The 23,904-nt window shown below is 37.8% G+C and overlaps 1 protein-coding gene and 1 long non-coding RNA gene across 2 annotated transcripts in view; one reads left to right on the top strand and one right to left on the bottom strand.

Annotated features, from left to right (window-relative positions):
- The window catches only part of FANCL (FA complementation group L), a 51,525-nt gene extending 44,871 nt beyond the window's left edge, over window positions 1-6,654 (bottom strand). Inside the window, exon 1 of the mRNA XM_084900407.1 lies at window positions 6,521-6,654. Within this exon, the coding sequence (XP_084756533.1) occupies window positions 6,521-6,616 (96 nt within the window). The 5' untranslated portion in view covers window positions 6,617-6,654. The remainder of the gene's footprint in view (window positions 1-6,520) is intronic.
- Window positions 6,354-23,904, top strand: part of LOC311630889 — an 85,564-nt gene continuing 68,013 nt past the window's right edge. Inside the window, exon 1 of the long non-coding RNA XR_014796478.1 lies at window positions 6,354-6,414. This is a non-coding gene — a long non-coding RNA (uncharacterized lncRNA). The remainder of the gene's footprint in view (window positions 6,415-23,904) is intronic.

Below are 23,904 nucleotides of genomic sequence, written 5' to 3' on the forward strand. Positions count from 1 at the left end.
GTACCCCATAACCTTTACTTTCATGGTAATATTACAGTTCTGACTTTCATTACATTTAAATGTCGTTTAAAAAAATGAAACAAAATGTACTACTGACCTTTTCAAAAGGTCAAGTAACAATAATTCACTATTTCATTAAAGCACTAAGAGGTATTATGTAGTAACTTTAACCTAACTTTATAGACATCCCACACATAGGTGTAAGAACAATCTGGAATTCAAAATTTACATGAAAAATAGTAAAACTTCTCTACTGCTCTGTTATCTGAAAGAATAAAATTTCAAACTCCCTTATTTAAAATCCAGCCATTTTAAAAGGTCAAATGCCATGTCACATGCCATCATATGTTTCTGATTATGATGATAAGAAAATATCCAAATTAGCTTTTTTTTCTTAATTGCTCTCAAAAAGGAGATTTTCCAGGCTTAGAGGAAACCAAAGTACTGATAATTGCTCTCCACACATCCTCCCAAAACACTATATAGATGAATATTAAGAACAAAGACACACACACACACACACAAACACCTCATCTTCAGTAAAATCGGAAAGCAGAGAACACTAAATTTCAAATTACTGCAGGAAAAAAATATATAGATCGCTTTTCAGGTGTTTCCATTCTGGAACTCCAACAGCAAGTCCTTTTAGATGGCTCGAGTTTCAGAAAAAATGCATGGAAGAGAGAAGAGGGGACTGGACCAAGTTCAAAAAAATAATAACAGATAATCTGGTAGATCAGAGTATGGTAGAACACTGACTACAGAGAAGGGACTAAACATGAACACAAAAGGCAAGGCGTTTGTCTTGGAAAGGAAATGTAGGAATAGAAGATGGTAAAAAGGCAGGGGAAAAATACTTTGGAAACTGCGTGCTAGGAGGAATAAACAAGTAAGAGTGGCAACTTGGGATCTTATGTAACAAAATAGAAACACTCAACTCCTCCCCTCAGCACTACAAAAACATCATCCATTAAATAAACTGTACTTTGCTTCACTGACAGAACAGTGTATTCCTGAACTAATAATTTTATAAACTATTGTAAACAGTCAAACAGTTCCAAACTTAAAAGCTATTGACTTCATCAATGCCACACTACTATGAGACAAAAACAGAATAAGAGACTCAAAACATTTCAGTGATGACAGTCTACCATGCAAAAACTGCAGAGATAAACAAATTACAATACTGAGTTATATATTTTTGAGTGTTTATACCCAGAGTCAGAAATTCAAAAACCAAGGACAGAAATTGAATTTTTTTAAAAAAATTAAGAAAAATATAAAAAGATATTAAAATGTAATAAAGGTATTCAACAAACAATAGAATAAAAAAAATCAGAAGAGGCAAAGAAAAACAAAAAAAAATTATCAAATTAATAAAAAATTAAAGACAATCAATCAGAAAAAAGTGAAGTGGAAAACAAGTATAGGAAATATAATATACAAATAATTGGAAAACATAAAAAGGAAAACAAAATAGAAGAAAATACTATTTAAAATTATAATCCAAAAGTATAGTTTCTGAAAATTCACATACTGAAAAGGACAACTGGACACATGAGAAAACTGACTCATAATGACCCACTTTGAGGTTTATCTTAATGAAAACACTTTTAAAATAAGGTAGAAAGTACATAGCTTCTAAGAAAAAAGTCAAATAACTTATATGGGAGACAGAATAATTTTGGCATCAGACTTCTCAAAGCAAGATTTTAAAAAGCAACAATGGAATACAATTTTTAGGAAACTTCTGCTTCTATCCATGATTTAAAAAAAAATACAGAATTTACTATCCCACAAACTAAAAAGTTGGACAAAATATGTATGAAACAATGATTTGTCAGACATCAAACAATAGGCATTATATAGGACAGTAAACCTTGAAAAGGGGAAACAAATGAGAAAATCTCTGTAAATAGTCAGCTGTATGACCTGGAGAATTTTCAGGCTGCAGGGCAAAAATGAAGAATGAAATAGAGCCCAACATTCTCCCTGGCTTAAGAAGAAAGGGGTGAATTAGGGGAAGTAAAGGTATGCAGGATTCATAAAGTACAGCACCAAAGATGAAATACATGGAGAAGAAAGAACTACAGAGTAAACTAGAGAACTTCATTCTTCCAAAGGAATCTTTAGCTAAATAGTGATTGCTACATGGATGTGAGAAAACCACCCAAAGCTGAGGAATCAAGAGAATGGAGCATGCAAAACCATCTTGGAGCTCACACAAGGTTGAGCTTCTTCCCATCGAATTGGGCAACCTTGTACTATTAAAGCCAACAAATACAAGTGTTGCCTCATAGAGACAAAGTCTGTTCTTTCTCTGCCTAACAAAGCTTAAAAGCCAACATTGAAAAGATCAAACCACTTCCAAGTAACTGCTGCTTAGAAGAAATCTCAAGAATATTTAAGAGAATAAATAATATCTAGCAAAAATAATAATAATAATAATAATAATAATAATAATAATATCTAGCATACCACAAGTAGAATGCACAATGTCTGGCATTCAATCAAAATATACCAGGTATGTAGAGAAGCAGGAAAATAAGATTCATAGTCAAGAGAAATACAAAAACAGATGATAAAACTGCTTTAAAATTCTTAAATCATTAGTACAATATTACAGATATTCAAGAAGGTTAAGGAGAGCATGAGTATACTAAATATACATGGGAGAGATATAAAGGAAGACCCATATTTAAAAGATAAAAAAGCCGAAACCGATTTAGCCCAGTGGATAAAGCATTGGCTTTCAGACTGAAAGGTCCCAGGTTTGATTCGGGTCAAGGGCATGTACCTTGGTTGAGGGCACATCCCCGGTGGGGGATGTGCAGGAGGCAGCTGGTCGATGTTTCTCTCTCATCTACATTTCTAACTCTCTAACCCTCTCCCTTCCTCTCTGTAAAAAATTCAATAAAACATATTAAATAAATAAATGTTTTTTTAAAAAATAAAAGATTTAAAAATGCATATATAATGTCTAACGTGATAAATATGCTAGGTGGTATTAACAGATTAAACCTTGCAAAAATAGATACTAGTGTACCTGAAGCAGAAATAGAACATCCAAAAATAAACAGAGAGATTGTTAAAAAAAAAAAAAAAAAAGGGAGACCATTAATGAATTATGCAACAACTTAAATTGGCTTATCATGCATGTATTTGAAGTCCCCAATACAAGTAAAAGAGAGGGGGAAACAAAAAAAAAAAAATTAAGAAATAATGGCTAAAGTTTTTCCAAATTAAATGAAAAAACAACCTTATAGATCTAAAACAAATAAACAAACAAAAACAACTGCACAAACTCTGTGGCGGGAAAACATAAATAAAACTAAACCAAGATAAAAATAAAAACTTTAAAAGTAGCCAAAGGAAAAATAACACACTACTAAGAAGGATAAGAAAAAAAAGAGTTCTCGTAGAAAATAATGCAAGAGAGTGAAGTGACAACATTAAAGCACTAAAAGAAAAAAAAGTCAACCTAGAATCTTATACCCAATGAAAGTATCTTTCAAAAATCCAAATAAACAATTTTTTAGACTTGAAACAGCTGAAGAAATTAATCATCAGTAGACATACACTTCCTGAAATATTAAAAGAACTCAGGAAGATATTAAGTGAAATCAGATGGAAATCTGGTATACAACAGAGTGCCAGAAACAGTTAATAACAAATAAATATAAAGACTTTTCTTATTTTTCAAAAATCTCTTTAAAGGGTAATTGTCAGTGCCAAAGCGCTCAATTTAAGCAACAAAGAAAATAAGAATTTATTACAACCCAAAGTATAAAATAAGTTTAATGAATCCATACTGTTATCAATAAGTGAATTAGTAAATGGGAGAGTTAAGCTAATCTCCCATGCATAAGAATTGAATAAATTATGTACATAACTCTACCTCAAAAGAGAGTATAACTCCCCATTCCTTAATGGGAACTGCTCATAGTGACTTCCTCCCAAACAGTACAGTATGGGGGAAGGAAAAGAGTATAGTATGGAAAGAGTGTGTGTGTAGGGGTGGCAGAGGGGGGAATGGAAGGGCAGAATAGTAACTTTCCAGTAGATAAACCAGAAAATGCCAGTTCAGCCAAATGATCAAGGTCAACATCAATGGTAATATGTCACATTGATAATCTGAACCCTTAATATGATGTGATGAAATGGTACTTACACTGTGATGTTTCTCTCAGAAACCCATAACCCCAATCTAATCGTGAGAAATCCCAGTAGAGTATCCTACAATAACCTTGACTGGTACTTCAAAAATAGTGAAAAAATCAATGATATCAAAAGCGGATTCTTGAAGAAATCATTTCAATAAAATGTATAAGCCTCTATCCCAATGCATCAGAAGAAACCCAAAATACCATTATCAGTATTGGGATAGGAGGTAGCTATAAAATATGCACATAATGTCTTTGATACTTCCACCATTCAGTGTTGGTGTCTCAATTATCTCTTTTACTATGGGCTACATTTGTGACTTGCTTCCAACAAACAAAATAAAGCTGAATAAATATGTGTTAACATCAGCGGCTAGGGGAGAAAAGGCACTGTGCAGCTTTCTGCTTGATCTCTCTGTCCCATCACTCACTAGTTAGCCATGGGAAACAAGAGTCAACAATGCTACAACTTTAGCATTGGTATGTGGTGAAAGTTTAATGTTTCATCTCCCTAAAAGTACTTATTAATTGCAAAGGAATAACTGGAAGATGCCAACTTAAATAGGTGATCAGAGGAAACATTATCAATAGCCAGATCCACTGATATAAATACCTTGAAAAGGACACAACATTCTTTCTGGGGCATTTCTGCCAAATTGCATAATCTGAACTTGAAGAAACATCAGTGAAACTCAAATTGAGGGGCATTCTACCGAATAACTAACCTGTCCTCTTAAGAAATGGCAAGTTCAGCCCTAAACGGTTGGGCTCAGTGGATAGAGTGTCGGCCTGTGAACTGAAGGGTCCCAGGTTTGATTCCAGTCAAGGGCATGTACCTACTGGGGATGTGCAGGAGGCAGCTGATGGATGTTTCTCTCTCATTGATATTTCTAACTCTCTATCCTTCTCCCTTCCTCTCTGTAAAAAATAAATTTTAAATATATATATATATATATATATATATATATATATATATATATATATATAAAGAAATGGCAAGTTCATGAAAACCAAAGACAGACTAATAAACTATTTTATGTTAGAGACAGCTAAATATGAGTAGGGAGCAAAATAATGTAATTGCAACACTTTAAAAAAATTGTAAACGGACTCCAGATTAGATAGTGGTATTATATCATGGTCAAATATCTTGATTTTGAGAATTGTATTGTGGTTACGTATGTGTGTGTCATTGGTCTCATGAAATATACCTGAAGTATTTAGGAATAAAGGGTAATTGTGTCTGCAACTTAATCTCAAGCTGTTTGGCACCTACCATTCTTAGGGATAGGCAAAAGTTTCATTTAGCAAGTGATTTTGATAATTCGATATTTTTAAGAGGTTATTTTATGTTATTTATTTATGAAAACAAATGGTAATTCCTAGGATATAGCCCTAATCCTCAAAAAAATGTGTGCTGGGGAGGGGGCATGATGTTGAGTATAATGGTCAGGGAACAAAAGACGGTCTAATCCTAACCTAAGGTATCCTGGTGCAAACGCAGAGGGGAAAGATCCAGGTGTAGAATCAGCCCGAGTTTAAGGGGTTCTGTTGCGATCATGGAAAAGGGAACTAAACCTCTCCATTCTCCCATGCCTTGACTTCTTCAACGAAGAAACAAGAATAATGATTTTTTCCTCAATTCCTGCCTCAAGGGGCTGAGGTTAATATGGAGATGGTGTACTTGGAAAGCGCTTTGTAAACTTCAAAGCCCCTACACGTGTGTTACTCCATGTAATAACTCCACAAGAGAGGCGATCTGGAATCTGCAAGCACAATTCTGTTGTCAAAATCTACAAAAATTCACAAATAGTGGGGTCGGGTACACGTGATTTGCAACAGGGCCCAAAATAAGGTTTTCCTCCCAAAATGTCCCTTCTACAGGAAACACCAATATAATGATGAGCAGGGATGCCCGCGAACGGCCGCCAACCTTCGTGGGTGCGGGTGGTGTGAGGAAAGAGCTAGGCGCAAAAATTCAAAAAAGAGAGCAGAGTTTAAATGTAGGGCAGCCACTACATTGAGAAGGAGGCAACTCAGAGAGGGGAGGGCCGAGAGGCGTGGCCACCTCCCGGCCACGCCCCTGCCGCCCGGCCACGCCCCTGCCGCCCGGCCACGCCCCCGCCGCTCAGGTTCCGCGCGCGGGTCTCCAGATGCCCGCGCGGAACCTGAGCGGCGGGGGCGTGGCCGGGCGGTTCTCAAACTTCCATAGTGTCCGGAGAGTCGTGACCTGCCGTCCCTCTCAATCCCCGTAAGTCAGGGCTCCTCACCCCCTCGGGTCAGACTCCATGTGGGGCGGCCCTGCGCCCCGAGAGGGAGGCTGCCCTAGCGAGAGAGCCACACCCACCGGGCAGTACCTGCGCGGTAATGAAGCCTTCATACACGGTTTTCGCCAGGTTCTGGGGCAGGAGCAACGGGAACTGGTGCCACAGGCTCCCTTCCGTCTCCTCCATGGCTCGCCGTCCGCGGCGCCTCGGGGGGGGGGGCCTGGTCGGCGGCCTGGCCCTGCACATGCGCAGTCGCGCCGGCGTTAGGGCGGCGGGGGCGGAAGCCTGGACGTTGGCGGGAAAAAGTTGGAGGAGCCCACGGGCAGAAGTGAAAGTCTCCTGCTAGCGGGGCCACCTGGGCTGGAGCCCAGCTGAGATAGATGGGGCTCGGTAGGGGCCAGCATTGGCCCCCAGGGGAGGCGGGAGGGAAGGCTGTTCTGGGCTTCACAGATCTCAGTGAGCAAGATTCTTCTGGCCCTGAAGGCAACAGGAACCCTTCTGGTGTTGTCCTTTGAATGTATGGAAATGCTGCTACAACTTTGGCCTTGCATTTCTCCCAGTATGCAATGGCTTACCCGGAACCCGACTCCCCTCCCCACTTCCAGGATCGTCAATCTCCTGTTAGCCAGCTCTACAGAGTCGCCTGCATGCCCTCAGCATACAGCATAATAGGTGTATTATTCTCTTATGTCATAATATCATATAAGGGCAATGTATTACATTCCATTTAGTATATCAATGTATTGCAGTTCTGTGGCTTAACAAATCGATTCAGTGTTCTTGTATTTGAGAGACACATTAAGTATCTATGCACTGATCCAGATTGAGGTCAACACCAGACTGAGTTCTGATACACTGCACTCACCTTGATCTTAGGAAAGATTACTGATGCACTTGGTGAACCAAAGTTGGAGTTGTTGTTTTTTAACACTTTATATTTTTCTAACTTAGGAATGGTAATCATCTGTTCCCTTTTACTAAGATTGATTAAGTAAGGGACTTGTTGATAGTTACTGCATGGTTATTTGTTAATCCAATCAATGGTATTTGCAAAACATCTCTGTAATATGCCAAAGCTGTGCAAAGATGAATAAGATATATACCCCCTTCCCATCTCTGTTGGCCTCCAAATGGAATCAGACTTCTCAAAGACCCTTAAAGTTTGACAAATGTGTCACAGTGTTCTGGGTGATTAGGGATAAACAAGAATGCTGCAGCAGTTCGTTGTTAATGGCACTAAAGCAGTGCTTCTCAAAATGTGATTCTGCAGCCAAGAGCATCAGCGTTACCTGGGAACCTTATAGTAATTCACATTCTCACCCCTCTATCTCAGACCCAGAAAATCCTAAGCTCTGGGAGAGAGGCCCCACCATCTGTGATTTAACAAGCCACTCCAGGTGATTGTAATGCACACTGAAGTTTCCCCCCCCCCCCCCCCCGTGAAACCTCTAGCCTTCTTTCAAAGTCCTCAGATGCTACCTCTTTTTTGGGAACCTTTTTTACCTGCTGAAAATTATCCCTCTCCCTAATCACTTAGTATATTTTCTGGTACATGGTAAATGCTCATTAATTAGTTACTAAATTAAATATCAATTAGTACTGTAAAACAAAGTAAAAGCAAGTATTTCAGGTGAGGGATGGGGAAGGGCAAGATGTGAAGGTGAGGAGATAGAAAAGAAACATCAGAAAGAGTATCACATGGTAACAGTAGATATTTGGGCTTTTGTAGAGTTATTAATGCTGCTTTTGTAAATCTGGGAACTGATTTGATAGACTTGATTTTTAGAAAAACTTCTCAGAGAGCTCTGTAGAACATGACTAGAGTAAGATCAATTAGGAGATGATTACCATAATCCAGAGAAGGTGCTAAAGAAATAGTTATGAGAAATGATATTAAGGAGGTGATCTTGCCTCTCAGCCCATTTTTAAAAAATATATATTTTTTATTGATTTCAGAGAGGAAGGGAGAGGGAGAGAGATAGAAATATCAATGATGAAAGAGAATCATTGATCAGCTGCCTTCTGCACCCACATTCACCTCCTACTGGGAATTGAGCCCTCAACTAGGGCATGTGCCCTGACTGGGAATCAAACCATGACCTCCTGGTTCATAGGTAGATGCTCAACCACTGAGACACCTCAGCTAAGCTCTCAGCCCTTTTTTTGACATATCCTCTTCATCCAGCTGTAACAGTTGGGGTACCTCAATGCTTATTGCTAGTCCCCCTTTTCAGCATATCCTCTCCTCTCAGTAATCTTACATAGTATATGAATATTAAAATCTACTACATACTGATAACTTCTAAATGTATCTTTCTCACCCCACTCTTCAGACTTGCATACCTACTACAGGTTATTTCCACTTCAGATGTCTAATTGATATTCAAATTGTTTGTGTCAAAATGGACCTCTAAAATATGACCATTTTATAATTTCTAAAGAAATAATTGACTTAGGCAATAAGTACCAATAGATTCTTAAACCAGAATATGAAAGGTTATCATGATATAAGTATTAACATAATGAATAATTATCAACTTAATAATGGTGGGATCAGGCTATCACCACCTGACACCTCTTTAGTTAAAAGCTACATAGCCACACATTGTCAACAGATGTTTGGCAATAAGAAGAACAATACCAAAAATACTTGACATAAACTAATGAAGCTTTTGGATGTAACTTCTAGTTTCCTGGTAACACAGGAACAAGCCGAATGACATCAGGAGGACAATCAGACAAATCCAGAATGTCAAGTACACCACAGGACAAATGAGCCTATTTATTTCTCTAGTTGATAAATAGATGGGGGATAAGAGGGTTGGGGAGAGACAACAGGAGGGAAAAGGACCGTTCAATTTTAAAAGAGACTTAAGAAACATTAACACTCAAGAGCAATATGAAAACATTGAATACGTGAACAAAACAATTGCGCAAGCATATGTAGTTGCCCTAGGAAAGAGATTTCTGGGTGGTGAAGTTTGGATAATGGTACAAGACTGATAAACATCCAACACTAAGAACAAGAAAGAGAAAATTGATATATTTAATATGTAACACATTAAAATGTAAGTAAGTGTGAACTGTTCATGCAGGGATGACCTCAGAATAGTGATTCTCAGCCATGGCAATTTTGATGCCCAGGGGATATTTGGCCCATATCTAAAGGTATTTTTGATTGTCCAATGAGGAGACAGTAGTAGGATGCTACTAGAATCCAGTGGGTAGAAACTAAGAATGCTCCTAAACAATCCACAAGACAGCTCCTCCACCCCACGACAAAGGATATTCTAGCACAAAATGTCAGTAGTGCTAAGGTTAAGAAACCTCACAACAGGCAATCAAATGTCTACAGGAAGAAGATACTTTTTTTTTTTTTTTTTTTAACTTTAGCAGTGTCCCTGGTACATGGTAAGTGCATATATTTGTGATAATTCCTTTTATATTGTGTAAGCCTCCAGATTCTTGAAAAAGTGGGGGAAAGTCGGGCTGAAACTTAGAAGACAGATCCTAGAAGGATTAAAAAATATACACATTAGTATACAGGTGGTAATAGAAACCTTAGGAGTAAATGAGAACTTTTACAGACCTGGTGCATGAACCTCACTGTGGATCCAATTCACTTAGGCAGTTTTAAGAAAATACGGATGCTTGGTTTCACCCCAGGGCTTCTGATTTAAACATCTGGGAGTGGACAGTGTAAGCATCATATTAAAAACAAATAAACAAAAAACACACCTCTTCATATTATTTTTATGTGCAGCCAGTGTTGGAAATCTAAGATTTTTTTTTTTCTGAACTGCATTCATTATATTCAGTTTATTAATAAGGCATTCTGCATTATGTGTGATAGCTCAAGCAGTTGACTGTAGTTTCAACAGTTTTTTCTGGGTTTGCTAAAGCAAACAAACCCACTGTTGATCTCTTTGGGTAAAGTAAAAGGCCAGAAAGTCCTTGGCACAATGTAGAGGGAAGAATTTAAAGACCATGGGAGATAAAATAAAATAAAAATTTTAATTAAATTAAATTTTAAAAAAAAGTAGATTAAATGGATCATGTGCCTCACCTCTATATCCTGGCTGGGCCCTGAAAACTAGTCTCCTTTGCCAGTAAAAATCAAGTGAAAAGGGAAATACCCAAATATTTAAAAGTGCTTTGCTGGCCCTTCCCCCACCACCACCACCATCCCCCCCTATCCCCACCTCCCCTTTGGCTTGGAATGCTTTTGGAAGGAGATATAATAAAAATGGTATTCCTGATCTCAGTGGGGATGTGAGAAGCCAGCTGAGGCCTGGCCCAGGTGATGACTGTTAACAGTCTGAAGCAAAGCAGGTATTGTTTTAATAGCCAGATGCTGCACTCAGGGATCAGGGAATGCCTTCAGTAGCAGAAATCTCTGACTGTGGTTAATTAATCATGGGGTCCCCGGGAATGAAATAGACAGACAGCCAATTAAGGTGTGTCTTGATTTATTTAACCAAAGCTATTCTAGGTCTGATGCACAGAGGCCTCACTGGAGCCAAGGTGCTAGGGAACTCTGGGTTCACTGACCCTGTGCAGGGGAGGCTGGTACCTGTGAGGAAAGACCCTGCTGTAACAGTGCCCAGGCATACTGCGAGTCTCTGCTTTTGTCCTTCCTAATGGAGCTGCCAGTCCTTAACCCGAATAGATGTGCACTGAGGAAAGGGAAATACTTCAACTCTGGAAATATCAGTTTCAGCCCCAAGTGGTCACTGATTCCTGGGGACTTGTAATCCAATTATAGTCAGTTTGGCAGAATTGGGGATCATTACAGAGCCCAGGGTTTTTTTTTTGTTGTTTTTTTTTGTTTTTTTTTTAAACTTTTATTTTTTTTATTTTTTTTTTATTTTTTTTTAAATCAATCTTTATTGTTCATATTATTACAAAGGTTCCTCATTTCTTCCCCCCTCCACCAGGTTCCCACCCCACCCTCTGCCCCCTCCCCATCCCCCATTGTCCTCATCCATAGGTGCACAGTTTATGTTCAGTCTCTTCCTCCCTCCCTTTCCCCGATAGTAAATCCCTTTTCAGATAGTAAATCTGTTACTTAGCATTTTCTCATATCAATAATACCTCCACATGCCCAATGATACACTTCACACAAAAGACATTTCCAAATAGGTCAACCAGCCTCATCCAGGCCCCACCCAAGGCACTCACAGATCAACACCCCAGCGCTATACTAACTCAACACATCCCGATCTAAGCCTTCATCACTTGATTCAGCAGACCCTCAAGTTCCCACAAAAGTTTCCAGCCATGTCTGAGAGGCAGCCGTGGGCAGGTACAGGCGAGGAGCGAGCTGTTTCGGGCCTGGCTGCTCCGGGCCTGGCCTCTGTTGCTCTAGTTCGTTCCACAACCAGCTGCTCCAGGTCTGGTCACTGCCGCTCCCGACCTAGTTGCTCTGGACTTGGCTGTTGCTGCTACAGGCCTGGCCGCACCCGACCCGGCTGCTCTGGGACCGGTTGCTCCGGTCCCGGCCGCTCCGGGCCTGGCCGCTCCCAGCCTGACAGCCGCTGCTCCGGGCCTGGCCACTCCCAGCCTGGCAGCCGCTGCTCCGGGCCTGGCCGCACCAGACCCGGCTGCAGAGCCCAGGTTTTAAATGGAGTTCTGACCTGAGTTTTTAAAATGGTAGCCTGAGTGGGACTTCCAACACTTTCTTGGTGTCATTTTCTCAGATCCTGAGTTAATTCTTGGAATGGATATGATAGGAAAATGGCAGATTCCCACACAGTTTCTTATGTCATAAGTAAAGGCTAGTATTTTAGGAAGGTCTAAGAGAAGGCCTTTGGCATTCTCCTTTTCTGGTAAAATAAGGAGTGAAGAAGAGCATTACAATCCTGAAGGTTGCTTCCTGAAAGTTTTAAATTTGGTGATTAATTAACAGGGTGGTTTGGCTTCTGTAATCTCAAAGGCCTTGGAGAATGACTGTGGATCACAGAGGGTCCAGTGGTGGTTATTAGTCTAGTTTTTTTCCTCCTTACCAGAATAAATCAATGTATTTTTCAACACTTACGGTGCTGTTATTGACCCTGCCAAGACATTTTTATCCACTTGGTGTAAGCATCACCAGAAGTTTACCTTCGTTGATAGAAGCACCAACAAATTTTTATTGTCATGCCTCAGGGATATGTCAGCTCTCTAACTGTATGTAGCAGCTAGTTTTCTGGAACCTTGAGCATGTTACCACTTTGATCCAAGTAGTACATCATTTTTATCCAATATCCACAAAAACATCATGCTAATAGGACATGAAGATCAGAAAGTAGAAATGATCCTGGGTGGTTCTGTAAGTCACATGTATGCCTGTGAACTTCTCTAAAACTACAGACCTCTTACCTGACAGAAAAGGGATGGATGTTTGAGGATTTATGGCATTCCAAACTATTCCTTTCAAAATGGCTATCATAATAAGTGAAATGCGCATATATTTGTATGTCTTACTCTGACCATTAGCAAGATTATTCAAATTACTAGAGGCCCAGTGCATGAAATTAGTGATGGTGTGTGTGTGTGTGTGTGTGTGTGTCCCTCAGCCCAGCCTGTACCCTCTCCAATCTTGGACCCCTCAGGGATGTCCCACTGCTTACTCCCAACTGCTCACCTGCCTGCCTGCCTGATTGCCCCTAATCACTTCGCTGCCAGCCTAATCAATGACTAACTGCTCCCCTGTCAGCCCAATTACCTCTAACTGCTCTCCCCTGCTGGCCTGGTCACCCCTAACTGTCCTTTTCTGCTGGCTATCTTGTGGTGGCCATCTTGTGTCCACATGGGGGAGACCATCTTTGACCACATAGGGGAAGCTATCTTGTGTGTTAGAGTGATGGTCAATTTGCATATTAATCTTTTATTAGATAGGTTACCCATTCATAATTGGGGTTCATAATAAAATAAAACTTAGTACCTGGTGCAAGTAACTGTGAACAGGTCTATAGTTGGCAAATACTGAATAGACATTTGCTAACTCTAGGTAGGAGATACACAGAGAAGGACCCTCAAATTTGGACAAAGGCCATGCCCTCTTCAAAAGTTAACATTGTGTGAAAAAGTTCCTGACTTGATATGAGTTCCAAGGAGACTGAACATGGGATTTCATTTGGTTCATGCTACTCGTAATGAACTATGTTATATCTAATTCCAGCCATAAAGTTTGTGGTGCCCAGTAATTTAATAACTGCACGTGATCTCCATCCCTTTGCTTTCTGCAAACTGCCATACTCATTTTAACTCACATCTATATCTTAGGGAAAGTTTCTTATGAACAATTGACTGAGGTTGTAAAAGGCAATTTTATATCCTGATTTAGGTAGTGGGGGAAGTGAGGTATCCTGGTTTAAGGATGGTTCCACACTAAATGCCTCTGTTAGATGGAAGAAGATTGCTGGCTCTTAGGGTAATGGAGAGTAGAAATTGCTTTGGTGTGCAGTACTTATTAAATACATTTCATGATCCGGCCTGAGGTCAGGATGTAGGTACTGATTCCTGGGCAGGAGCTAATAGTATGCATTATCTAGAATTTGGAAGGAACGAGATCAAAGAATTGGTAAAAAGCAAACTTATGGAACTGGTGTATGTATGGACTGGATCTCTTACAATAATCCCAGAACCTAGAAAATTTTGTACCTCGAGCAAATACTCAACAGAAGGCCCAAGATGGAGAGGAGAACCCTTAATAATCAGGTAGGCAGGATGGCCTTCTGGCATGGCATTTGGTCAATGATCTCATCAACAGAGTGGTGACGGGGAAAGAGGCATGAGGAGGAATTGGAAAGGAGAGAATAGAACATGGAGAGGGCATTGCAAAAGACAAGAGGCATGTAGAATTTTTGTCAAATGGCTCTAAAAGCCCAGATGAAACCAGAGATGATGAATTTATAGGCGCAATATGAACTAGAATGAGTTTTTCAACATACTGGACTTTAGAACAGAAATATTAGATTGATGCAAATTTGAGGATTTACCAGTGGTTACAAACAGAAGTGTAACTTTCAGAGGAGTTGTATATGGAGAAGGGGAACTATTGCTTACCTGAGGAAATTCTATTTTGCAACATTGGTAATTTTTTTTTAAACAGAGAAATAGTTTAACATGAAAGTTAAGATTATGATGAAAGGACAGAAGAGGAATCAGTGCTTGAGACAGGATTGTGAGTCACATTAGAGATATTCAGATTTGGCTATAGTTGTTCAGTTTGCTAGCGACCACTGCACAGGCAGACCTCTGTGCATGTTCCTCTGATTTCTGAAACTTACCATGCCGGCAGGAGGGTAGTGAAGCAAGACAGGGTATAAGGCACTGAGTGTTCTGGTCACAGAATGATTGAGGTGGTATACCATGGGACTATGCAGAATGGGCAAAGAAGTGATTGGTGATAGACTGAATGAAATGGGATTGTAAGATTAAAGGAGTGAAAAGGTCAAAAGGGGTATATCTTGCATCCAATCTCTGCTCTGGCCATTAGAAGTTTCTTGACCCATCTATTATTTGCTCCTTTCCATGTCTTTGCCCTACTCTTTGCACTAGAAAGCTCTGCCCTCACTTCCAATTCATATATTTTTACTTTTTCAAATCCTGGCTCCAAAAGCGATTTTAATCATTCTAATTACACCTTAATTTTAATCTACCTTTAATCAGCACCTTGATTTTGTGTTATATGAAGACTCAGCATTATAGTGATTTGTACTTGTTGATGTTTCTCTGAACGCACTTTTACTTTTTCATATGCATTTGTTCTGCCTCCCTACCCAAACTAAAAAAAAAAAAAAAAAATTTGCTACCAAAAACTATCTTTTCTTTTCTACCCTGATATGGTGGATTTCCCAGTCAGTGAGTTATTAATACAAAAGATATGTGAAATATGTTTTAATTTGATTTTAATCATATGGATAGGTTCAAATTGTCAAATCTAAATTTTGTATTTTTATTGGAGATGAAAGGGAAACTCTTGCATTTTAATTTTGTATTCCTGTTTTTTGAAAACATGAACTGCATCATTCTGCAAAGGCATTTTGCAGGAGACAAAAATAATAAACTTTAAAACCCAGAAATATTGGTACCAATAAAATACCCCTTTAGAATACTTTACTTAACTTGGCATTCAGTAGGGGAGTATGAAAAATATACAATTAAGATTATACTAGAGAAGGAGTAAGAGTAATCATTTTTTATAGAAGATTTCTTCCATCATTAAAAATAACATGAATACTAAAATTGTTACTAAAGAAAATAATGTAAATCTATGGTACTGATGAGATATTCCTTACATCATAAATTGTTTTATTTTTCTTAATACTAACAATGTTAGTTAATTTAGTACTAGCATTTTTTATGGGGTCCTCTTATAAACTGAACCCTTGGGTTTCAAAAAGATTTTATTTTGACAAATGCTGCTTTGCAATGTCACGGGAAATTATTTCCCCTGGGAAAAATACTTTGTTTACTCCATTCATAAAAGATTTTTGTCAGGATTTGATAAACTCTATTTCTTTAAACAACCCTCAAAATAATATATTATTTGCTTTAGGCTTATATATCTTATAGGATGTGTCAAAGATTCTGAGCCTTACATTTTAAAAGACTTGTGCAACAGCAACACATATGGATCTGAAAGTGACCTGGCACTCAAGAAAGTGGGCCATTAAAAGTAGGTCCAAATAAGATAATTTAAATCTAATATAAAATAACAGTTTTTTTTTTAAATTATGTAATATAATGTACTGGTTTGTATACAAGGAATTCTGCATCAAGTAGATTGGATAAAAGACAATTTTCTGATCCCTTTGTTCTTTGAGTCCATAAATGAGTGAGAGAAAGCACCAGAACAATAATCATGAGACTCAGGTTAAGCCATGATCTTTCATACAGACGCACGTGCTCATATATATAAATACAGGGTATCCCCAAAGATGTATACACACTTTAACAGCTGATAGCTCAATTTTGGAAATGAAATGTATTTTAATAAACACTGCCTTTATATTTAATTACTCAAAGTGTATATATACATATTTTGGGGATACTCTATATGTGAAATATATATGGGCACAGGCATTAATTTTTATGACACACTTTGGTGTTTATTATAAAATTTTATAATAATAACTTCTAAAATGAGATTAACAATGCACTATAAACATGGGCCACTGATCAAAGCTATATATATATTTTTTTTATTTGGCTTCTAATAAAATTGACTTTTATATCAAGTTTTTAGGTATTTTAGGTCTTCAGTTTTCAGTCTGGGAATGCAAGATTATTTGCTTCAGGTTGGAACTTTATGTACAAAGCCAGGGCTGCAAGGGCCAAGGCAGCTGCTGCAGCTGTGAGAGCTGAGCCCCTTGCACGAATTTCATGCATCGGGCTTCTAGTAGTATATAAAATGCTTGCTATATAAAATCTTAGTGGCTGTAGTATTAATAACAAAAGTGTCCGAGGGAAGATAGGGATTAATTAAAAGACTAGTTAGATAACTGCTTTTACTAACTTTGAACTAGGTCATTGGTTGTTTCTAGTGATTATCTGGAACGAGCTTTCCCAGGGCCATCTTTTAAGTTATATTTTCCAGGAGATAGCAAAAGACCATTGAGAGGCTATTGAGGTAACCTGGATAAGCTATGATGATAATTGGACAGGACTGATCGTGATACAGTATTGGAAGAACCAAAGGATTTTAAAGATAGAAATTGGAATCAATAAGGCTTGATGATTAATTGGCTATGAGATAAGATGAGTTATTTACTAGGCTCATGAACAGAGAAAGAACTGGTTAGTGATTAGAAAATTATGAGTTCAGTATTGAATATAGAGAGATTGTGATGCCTGTGAGACATCCAAGTGATATAAAAAATGGGCACTAGCTATATGGATTTAAAGTATGGAGGAAAGATCCGGGTTGGAGATATAAATGGGAGTAGTTTGCATTTAGATGGTAATTGAAGCTATTAACATAGAATGGAGTCTAGACAATTAAGAAAAGAAGAGGTTGCCTTGAAAAACTCAAACATTTCAAGGCTGGGTAGAGAAAAGGAGGCCATCAAAAGGTAATGAAAGCAAGTCGTCAGAGAGGTAAGAGGAAAGCCAGTTAGCAGTAGCCATATTTATGGAATGAATGAATCTAGGAGAATTCTTAGGAGATTGTATTAGATTCCTCTCTTATCAGCAGAACCAAAATGTTTCTGGCAGTGCTGGATATCGTGGATTAAATGGTACCTCTGCCTGCTAGGAGCATCCACTCTTGGCTGTGGAAAGTAGAAGTACACCATTCCTACCTCCAAATCCATTCCCACATTGACCTTGTGCTTGGTCCTGAGTGAGGTTGGACCAAGCTGGTCTTTTATCTAGGAGGCAGGCCTTGATAGTGACAAGTTTGCCGTAGTGGGTACACCATCATCACCACCTAAGTCAGGCTACATGCTTTAGGCATTGTATCCAGCTTATCAGGAATGGACCTAGGTCATGAGAAATGACATCCTGGGCTAGGTCTGATGCTGACCAGGCATGAAAACCAATCCCTTCCTTTCCTACCATAGACATTATACCAATCTATTCTCCACTCATTGGTAGGGCCTGAAGGAATGCAAAGGGGCCAAAAGAAGTAGTCATATATCTAGAATGTTTAGAGGTGACTGCCTTAAATAGTACTTCTCAACTTTTAATGTGCACATACATTTCCTAGGTTTCTTATTAAGATGAAATACATCTGATTCAGTATGTCTGATTTGTTGCCTGAGATTCTGTATTTTCGACTGGCTCCTAGGCTATGGGAATGCTGCTACCCATACTTTCAGTGCCAAGGTTTAACTTACATTAGTAGGGTAGCAAGCCAGAAAATAAGATGGACACCTAAGCAACTAGAGCAGAAACTAATCAAGAGAGAGATTGGATGCTATGTGAAGCCCAGAACCGACCTCTAGGTTCAGGAACAAGTTCTCAACAAGGTGTATAGAATGGAGGTGCCCAATTAATGTGTATTGAGCTTGAGAACTTAAAGGGTTCCACCATTTTGGCCCTCATGTTCCTTAGCACCTTTTCACTTCCTGGGTTTCCAAATACAAATTCCAGAAGAGTTTGAAGCACTTGTAAACTCAGATGTATAGCAAAATGTCCATCTATCCACAGCATCTTTAGCAGTGATTTCGCTTGGTAGTGTGAAAGAAAAAAGCCACATGCTAACCTGTCAAGCTTAGGGAAGGCCTGTGTGGCAGTCTTGCAAACCCAGAGACCTAAGATAACCACAAAAGATGGTTTGAAAATTAAATATCTAACAGGTTATAGTAGGTAGTCATGCCCCAGATATTCTCCCAGACAAAGATCAACTTTGATCTTTTTACTGAGCCCTTTTGCCTTTTTGCCTCTAAGATAACATATCTGTGAGATGTCTGGGTAACTTGTAACTCCCCTTTTTCCGGAGCCCCTGGGGAACAACCAAATGTGGTGGGCGCCAGGACAGATGCCTCAAATTCCTTCGTTATCATGTTAATTGTTCCTGCACTCACCTGAGTACACCTCCATCATTTTACTTTTTATCCAATCCCAGGACTTTCCCACCGCTTTGCTTTCTCCCGCCTCCTTACTCCATCACCAATGAATTTCATGAAACCCACCTATGTCCCTCCTTTGATTTCGGTGTATAAATAGAGAAATGTAACCCGCCATTCTTCGGAGCATTATCTCAATCCATTGAGGTTCTGCTTCCTGGTATATGTCCACAGTTTTGGCTCAAATAAACTCATAAAAAAAATTTCTTTACAGATTTCAATGTTGTTTTTTTTTTCGTTAACAGGAGCTTAAAAAATCATTTCTGATGGGAAAGGAAATGGAGAAATATCTCTAGTAAGAAAGTTGAATACACTTAATTTTTTAAAGTGTAATTTTATAAGGTGTATATTATCTAAAGAATAATTATGTCCTTTGTGTGTGAGGGAACCTAGAAAAGTTGTACTTGGAGGGGCAGTTAAATTGTAAAATAAGATAATACAACATGAACAACTATACAAATTCTGCCTCCTGTAAAGTATGTTCAAAGGAAAAGAAAAAGCTGGAAGAAAAAAAAAAAACTGGCATAGAGAGAGGCAAAGAAAAAAACGCACACTACAGAATATATAATATAAAAGGAAGCAGATAAGGAAAATTAAAAGGAGGGTTTTTACAGGGAAAAACAATTTCATTTTATTGTAAAGACCTAAATGAATGAAAGAAGTCTTTGAATGTGAAGATGATTAAAAAGACATCATTAGCTAAAGATATTTACAAGTTTAGACTCTTTCATTTTGATTGTAATTTTAATTAGCTGGACACTGTGGGGGGAAGAAAATGAAAGCTTACATCATTTACTTGCTCTTTGAATTGTATTCCACCTTAATTTTCTGCTCTTTAGTTCTTAATTTTCTCTATTTTTGTTCTGAGTAATCCGGTTATCAGGCTAAACTGATTTTCCCTCAGATTTAGCATTCAGTGTTTGCATCTGTAAAACAAAAATTCACCCCATTGCTTTCGTTTTTATTCTTTCAATAGCCAAAAACTCTCTTCAGGTAACTTTTTTTTCAGTCCTTTGTCTATACAGCAGGGTGCTTTGTATAACCATGACAGTTAAATTACTAATAACACAGGCTTCTATTTTTCAAATGATTATGCTCTATTTACAGTTTTCCACAAAATTTACTCATAAAATTTAGAAGGCATCACAGCTTTAAAAATCTGTACTTTTACTGTTCATTAAAACCATTTTTCTGTATGCAAGCAATTTGCTTATTTCTGTTTCTCTGACAGAATAGAAGCCAAAATAAAAGAAATCAGCATTGGTTAATCAAGTCTAAGATTTATGTCTGTGTGAATAATTTTTTTTAAAAAAATAACATTTATATAGAACAAAATATCTGTTTAGAATAACCTACCTTAGAGAGGTTTATCTTCAAGATATCTGGCTTTCTAGTAGACTATTTATTTTACACTTGTTAAAGAAAACAAAATTAGCATAGCTAACCATGTATTATGTGATTCTCAGTTTGCCCTGACTTCCAAAAGAAATTCACTCAAATAATGGGAAGTAACAGTGTTGGAGTGCCTCAATGTCTGAGGATGAAAGGCACTATTTAAGTGGTGACAAGTACTATTATTATTATTCTGCCCGTGGACAAAGAGTAACAACTGGCTTTTAAAACCATTGTGGACAATTTTATTCTGCTCCCCTATATCTCAAAAACTATCAGAGCATGGAGTTCTCAGCACTCAAACTAGAACAGCACATATACAGTGATAAGGAGTATACATATAATGAGCCTAGTATTTAAACAACCCACAAATAGTTTTGGCTACCAGTCATAGCCATCCAGGGTGGTATAGTTAAAGGAACAGCAAAACAAACAACAACAACAAAACCAACTGTACACCATTAGTTGTTTCCATAATACCAAAATTCAATGTGTGTTTCTTTAAGGTTTTCCTCACCTTAAAATAAAAATAGTTCTTAAAATGAATTATTCATTGAACCTTATCATTGTTGCATTATTTTAATGAAAAGGAGTTTCAGTGTTTTTCAGATATAGGTTAGAAAAGGGGTAGAATAAGAGAGGAAAACTAAAAAGTTGATGGAAGAAATTAGAGGAGCAGTTGAGGGTGAAAAAATGTGCAGAAAGTGAAATATAGGAGCAAGAGAGCTCAAGTTTCTGATTTTACCCAAGAATATAATAATAATTAACATTATAATCACTAGGAGGTGTAATCAATACTATAGAATTTTATTATATGGAAGTCTTCTAAAATAGGATACTTGGGTCTCTCTGGCATGGTTTATGGGTACTATGGACTAGCACGTGAAGACTGATTAGTTGTCCTGTCTAGGATAAATCTTTTTTTGAAAGGTCGTCTTCCTTACTGCACTATTGGAATGATGTACCAATTTGTTTACAATTTGGATATGCTGCAGCAGCATTGAGATTTTATTCCAGTATTTCTTATCTTGCCCATCTTATTGCAAGGTATCTTCAGACTTTTGCATCAAAATCAACTGGAGCCGAAACCGGTTTGGCTCAGTGTATAGAGCCTCGGCCTGAGGACTGAAAGGTCCCAGGTTTGATTCCGGTCAAGGGCATGTACCTTGGTTGCGGACACATCCCCAGTGGGGGTTGTGCAAGAGGCAGCTGGTCGATGATTCTCTCATCGATGTTTCTAACTCTCTATCTCTCTCTCTTCCTCTTTGTAAAAAATCAATAAGATATATTAAAAAATCAACTGGAGTGCTAAGTGTTTCAGTCCCTGAGGCCACATCCCGTGGAGTCAAATACACTCAATTTGTGAGTCTGCAGACACCTACTAAGTTGAGGATGGGATCAAGGAATCAGGGTGGGGTGGGTGAGCAGGAAACAAACCTTAGTTCTTTACTAAGAGGTTTGTGACCCATTTTATACTGTTTGATTCTGTTACAGATAAGCAACAATGAATGAAAAACTTGAAGCCGGCACTTAACCTACAAATTGTGTTTACCATTCTTTTGAGTATTAAAATATCTGAGAATTGTTCTTTAGTGGGAAAGAAATCATTCCTTCAAAAATAATGAAAGAAACATTCTTTTGCTTTCAAAATAACCAACAGATCACATATATAGGGTATTCTCCAAAATATATACACTCACATACTTGGAATAATTATAAAGGCAGTGTTTATTAAAATGCATTTCATTTTCAAAATTGAGCTATCAGCTATTAAAATGTGTATACATTTTTGGAGGACATCTTTAATGTCACACTACCGATTGCAAAATTGTCACTATAGTGTTTTATGTGTATTCTAAAACTGTCCAATGATGTGGCATAAAATTGCTAATTCATTTTTACTGATGATCATGACATTTAATTCTTAGAAGTTTATCAAGTCTCTATTCAAAAATTGAAAAAATAAGGTAAAAAGTTCCTAGCCAGGTTGGCTCAGTGGATAGAGTGTTGGCCTGTGGATTAAAGGGTCCCGGTTCATGTCCAGGTTGCAGGCTTGTTCTCCAGTGGGGGGCATGCAGGAAACAGTCCTTTGGTGATTCTCTCTCATCATTGATGTTTCTGTCTCTCCCTCTACCTTCCGCTCTGAAATCAATCAAAATATATATATTTTTAAATGAGCTAAAAAGAGCAAAATGACTTGTGAGAGAACAGAGTTCAGGTGCAGGATGAAGACTATCAAAGACATGAAATGTCATTACTTTGAAAAGACATAAAAGAATAACAAGTTTAGAAAATTAACTATCAAATTACATTTTTTTAAAAGAGGGGCAGTTAAAATGTTGATGAACAAATATAAGATGATGACTCAGGGGCACTAAAAACAGGAAATGTGTGGGACCTACTAGATAATCCAATAAGTACTGGGAGCTTCACTTTATAACCCACTGTGATTAAACTGCATACTGCTGAAAATGCAGATGTGATACTACCACAGTAAAACCAGCCTTTTAAAAGATGTTTCTAATTAAATCATGAGAAATCAAAAGGAAAATGTTAAGAGAAGCCATTCTGAAGATTTTATTAATGATGCATTCATGGAGAGGGCTTTATTAGATTTGAGCTAGCAAATGCTAACACTATTATAAACAAAATGATAGATAAGCATTTCCCCCCAAAAAAGCTTTTCTTCCAGGGTAAAAGTTTTGTTTGTTTGTTTGTTTGTTTGTTTTGTAATGCAAGTACCTTTAGATTCTTGAGAATTTAAAAAAAAATTCTACAAATTATTTTTTCGTATAATAATGGTAATATAAACCTATTGTAGGTAAAGGCCCACTCTTACTGTACCTGATCTCTATTTGATAAAAATCTCTTGACTGATCAGTTTTTCCCTAATTTATTAACACCCTTCCACCCCGGCCTAAACTACATGGTTCATTACATCAACTATTTTTTCTCCAGCCTCTTTATCTTTATTCCTCCAGCACATCCATTTGGCACCTTCTCATCCTGGCCAAACTGACAGACCACTTTCTCTGCTACCCTTAGTATGCTGGGAACATCCAGAGAAAAATCTTAGGATCATCTGACTGGTACTATTGCACATTTAGTGTGGGGCCTCAGTGCCGTCCCACAATCCTAAGATTATACTCTGTCAGCTCCCTTTTGGATTCAGTGACATTTCAACATCTTACCATATTCTTCAATTTGCTTACCTAAATGAGCTTGCTTCCTACTTCTCAAAAAAATTAAAGTATGAGGTTTGAGACCCTAGGAGATATATCAGCAAAAATATTGCTATATGAGATGTCTGAGATTTTACTGCCTATGTTTTCTTCTAGGATTTTTAAGGTTTTGCAACTTACAATTAAGTCTTTTATTCGTTTTGAGTTTATTCTTGTGTGTGGTATAAGTTGGTGGTCTAGTTCCTCCTCCTCCTCCTCCTTCTTCGCATACACTTGTCCAGTTTTCCCAACACCATTTATTTATTTTATTTTTTAAAAAAATATATTTTATTGATTTTTTACA

This window comes from Pipistrellus hanaki (genome assembly GCF_964339955.1).
Source record: "Pipistrellus hanaki genome assembly, chromosome: 12".
Lineage (NCBI taxonomy): Eukaryota > Metazoa > Chordata > Mammalia > Chiroptera > Vespertilionidae > Pipistrellus > Pipistrellus hanaki.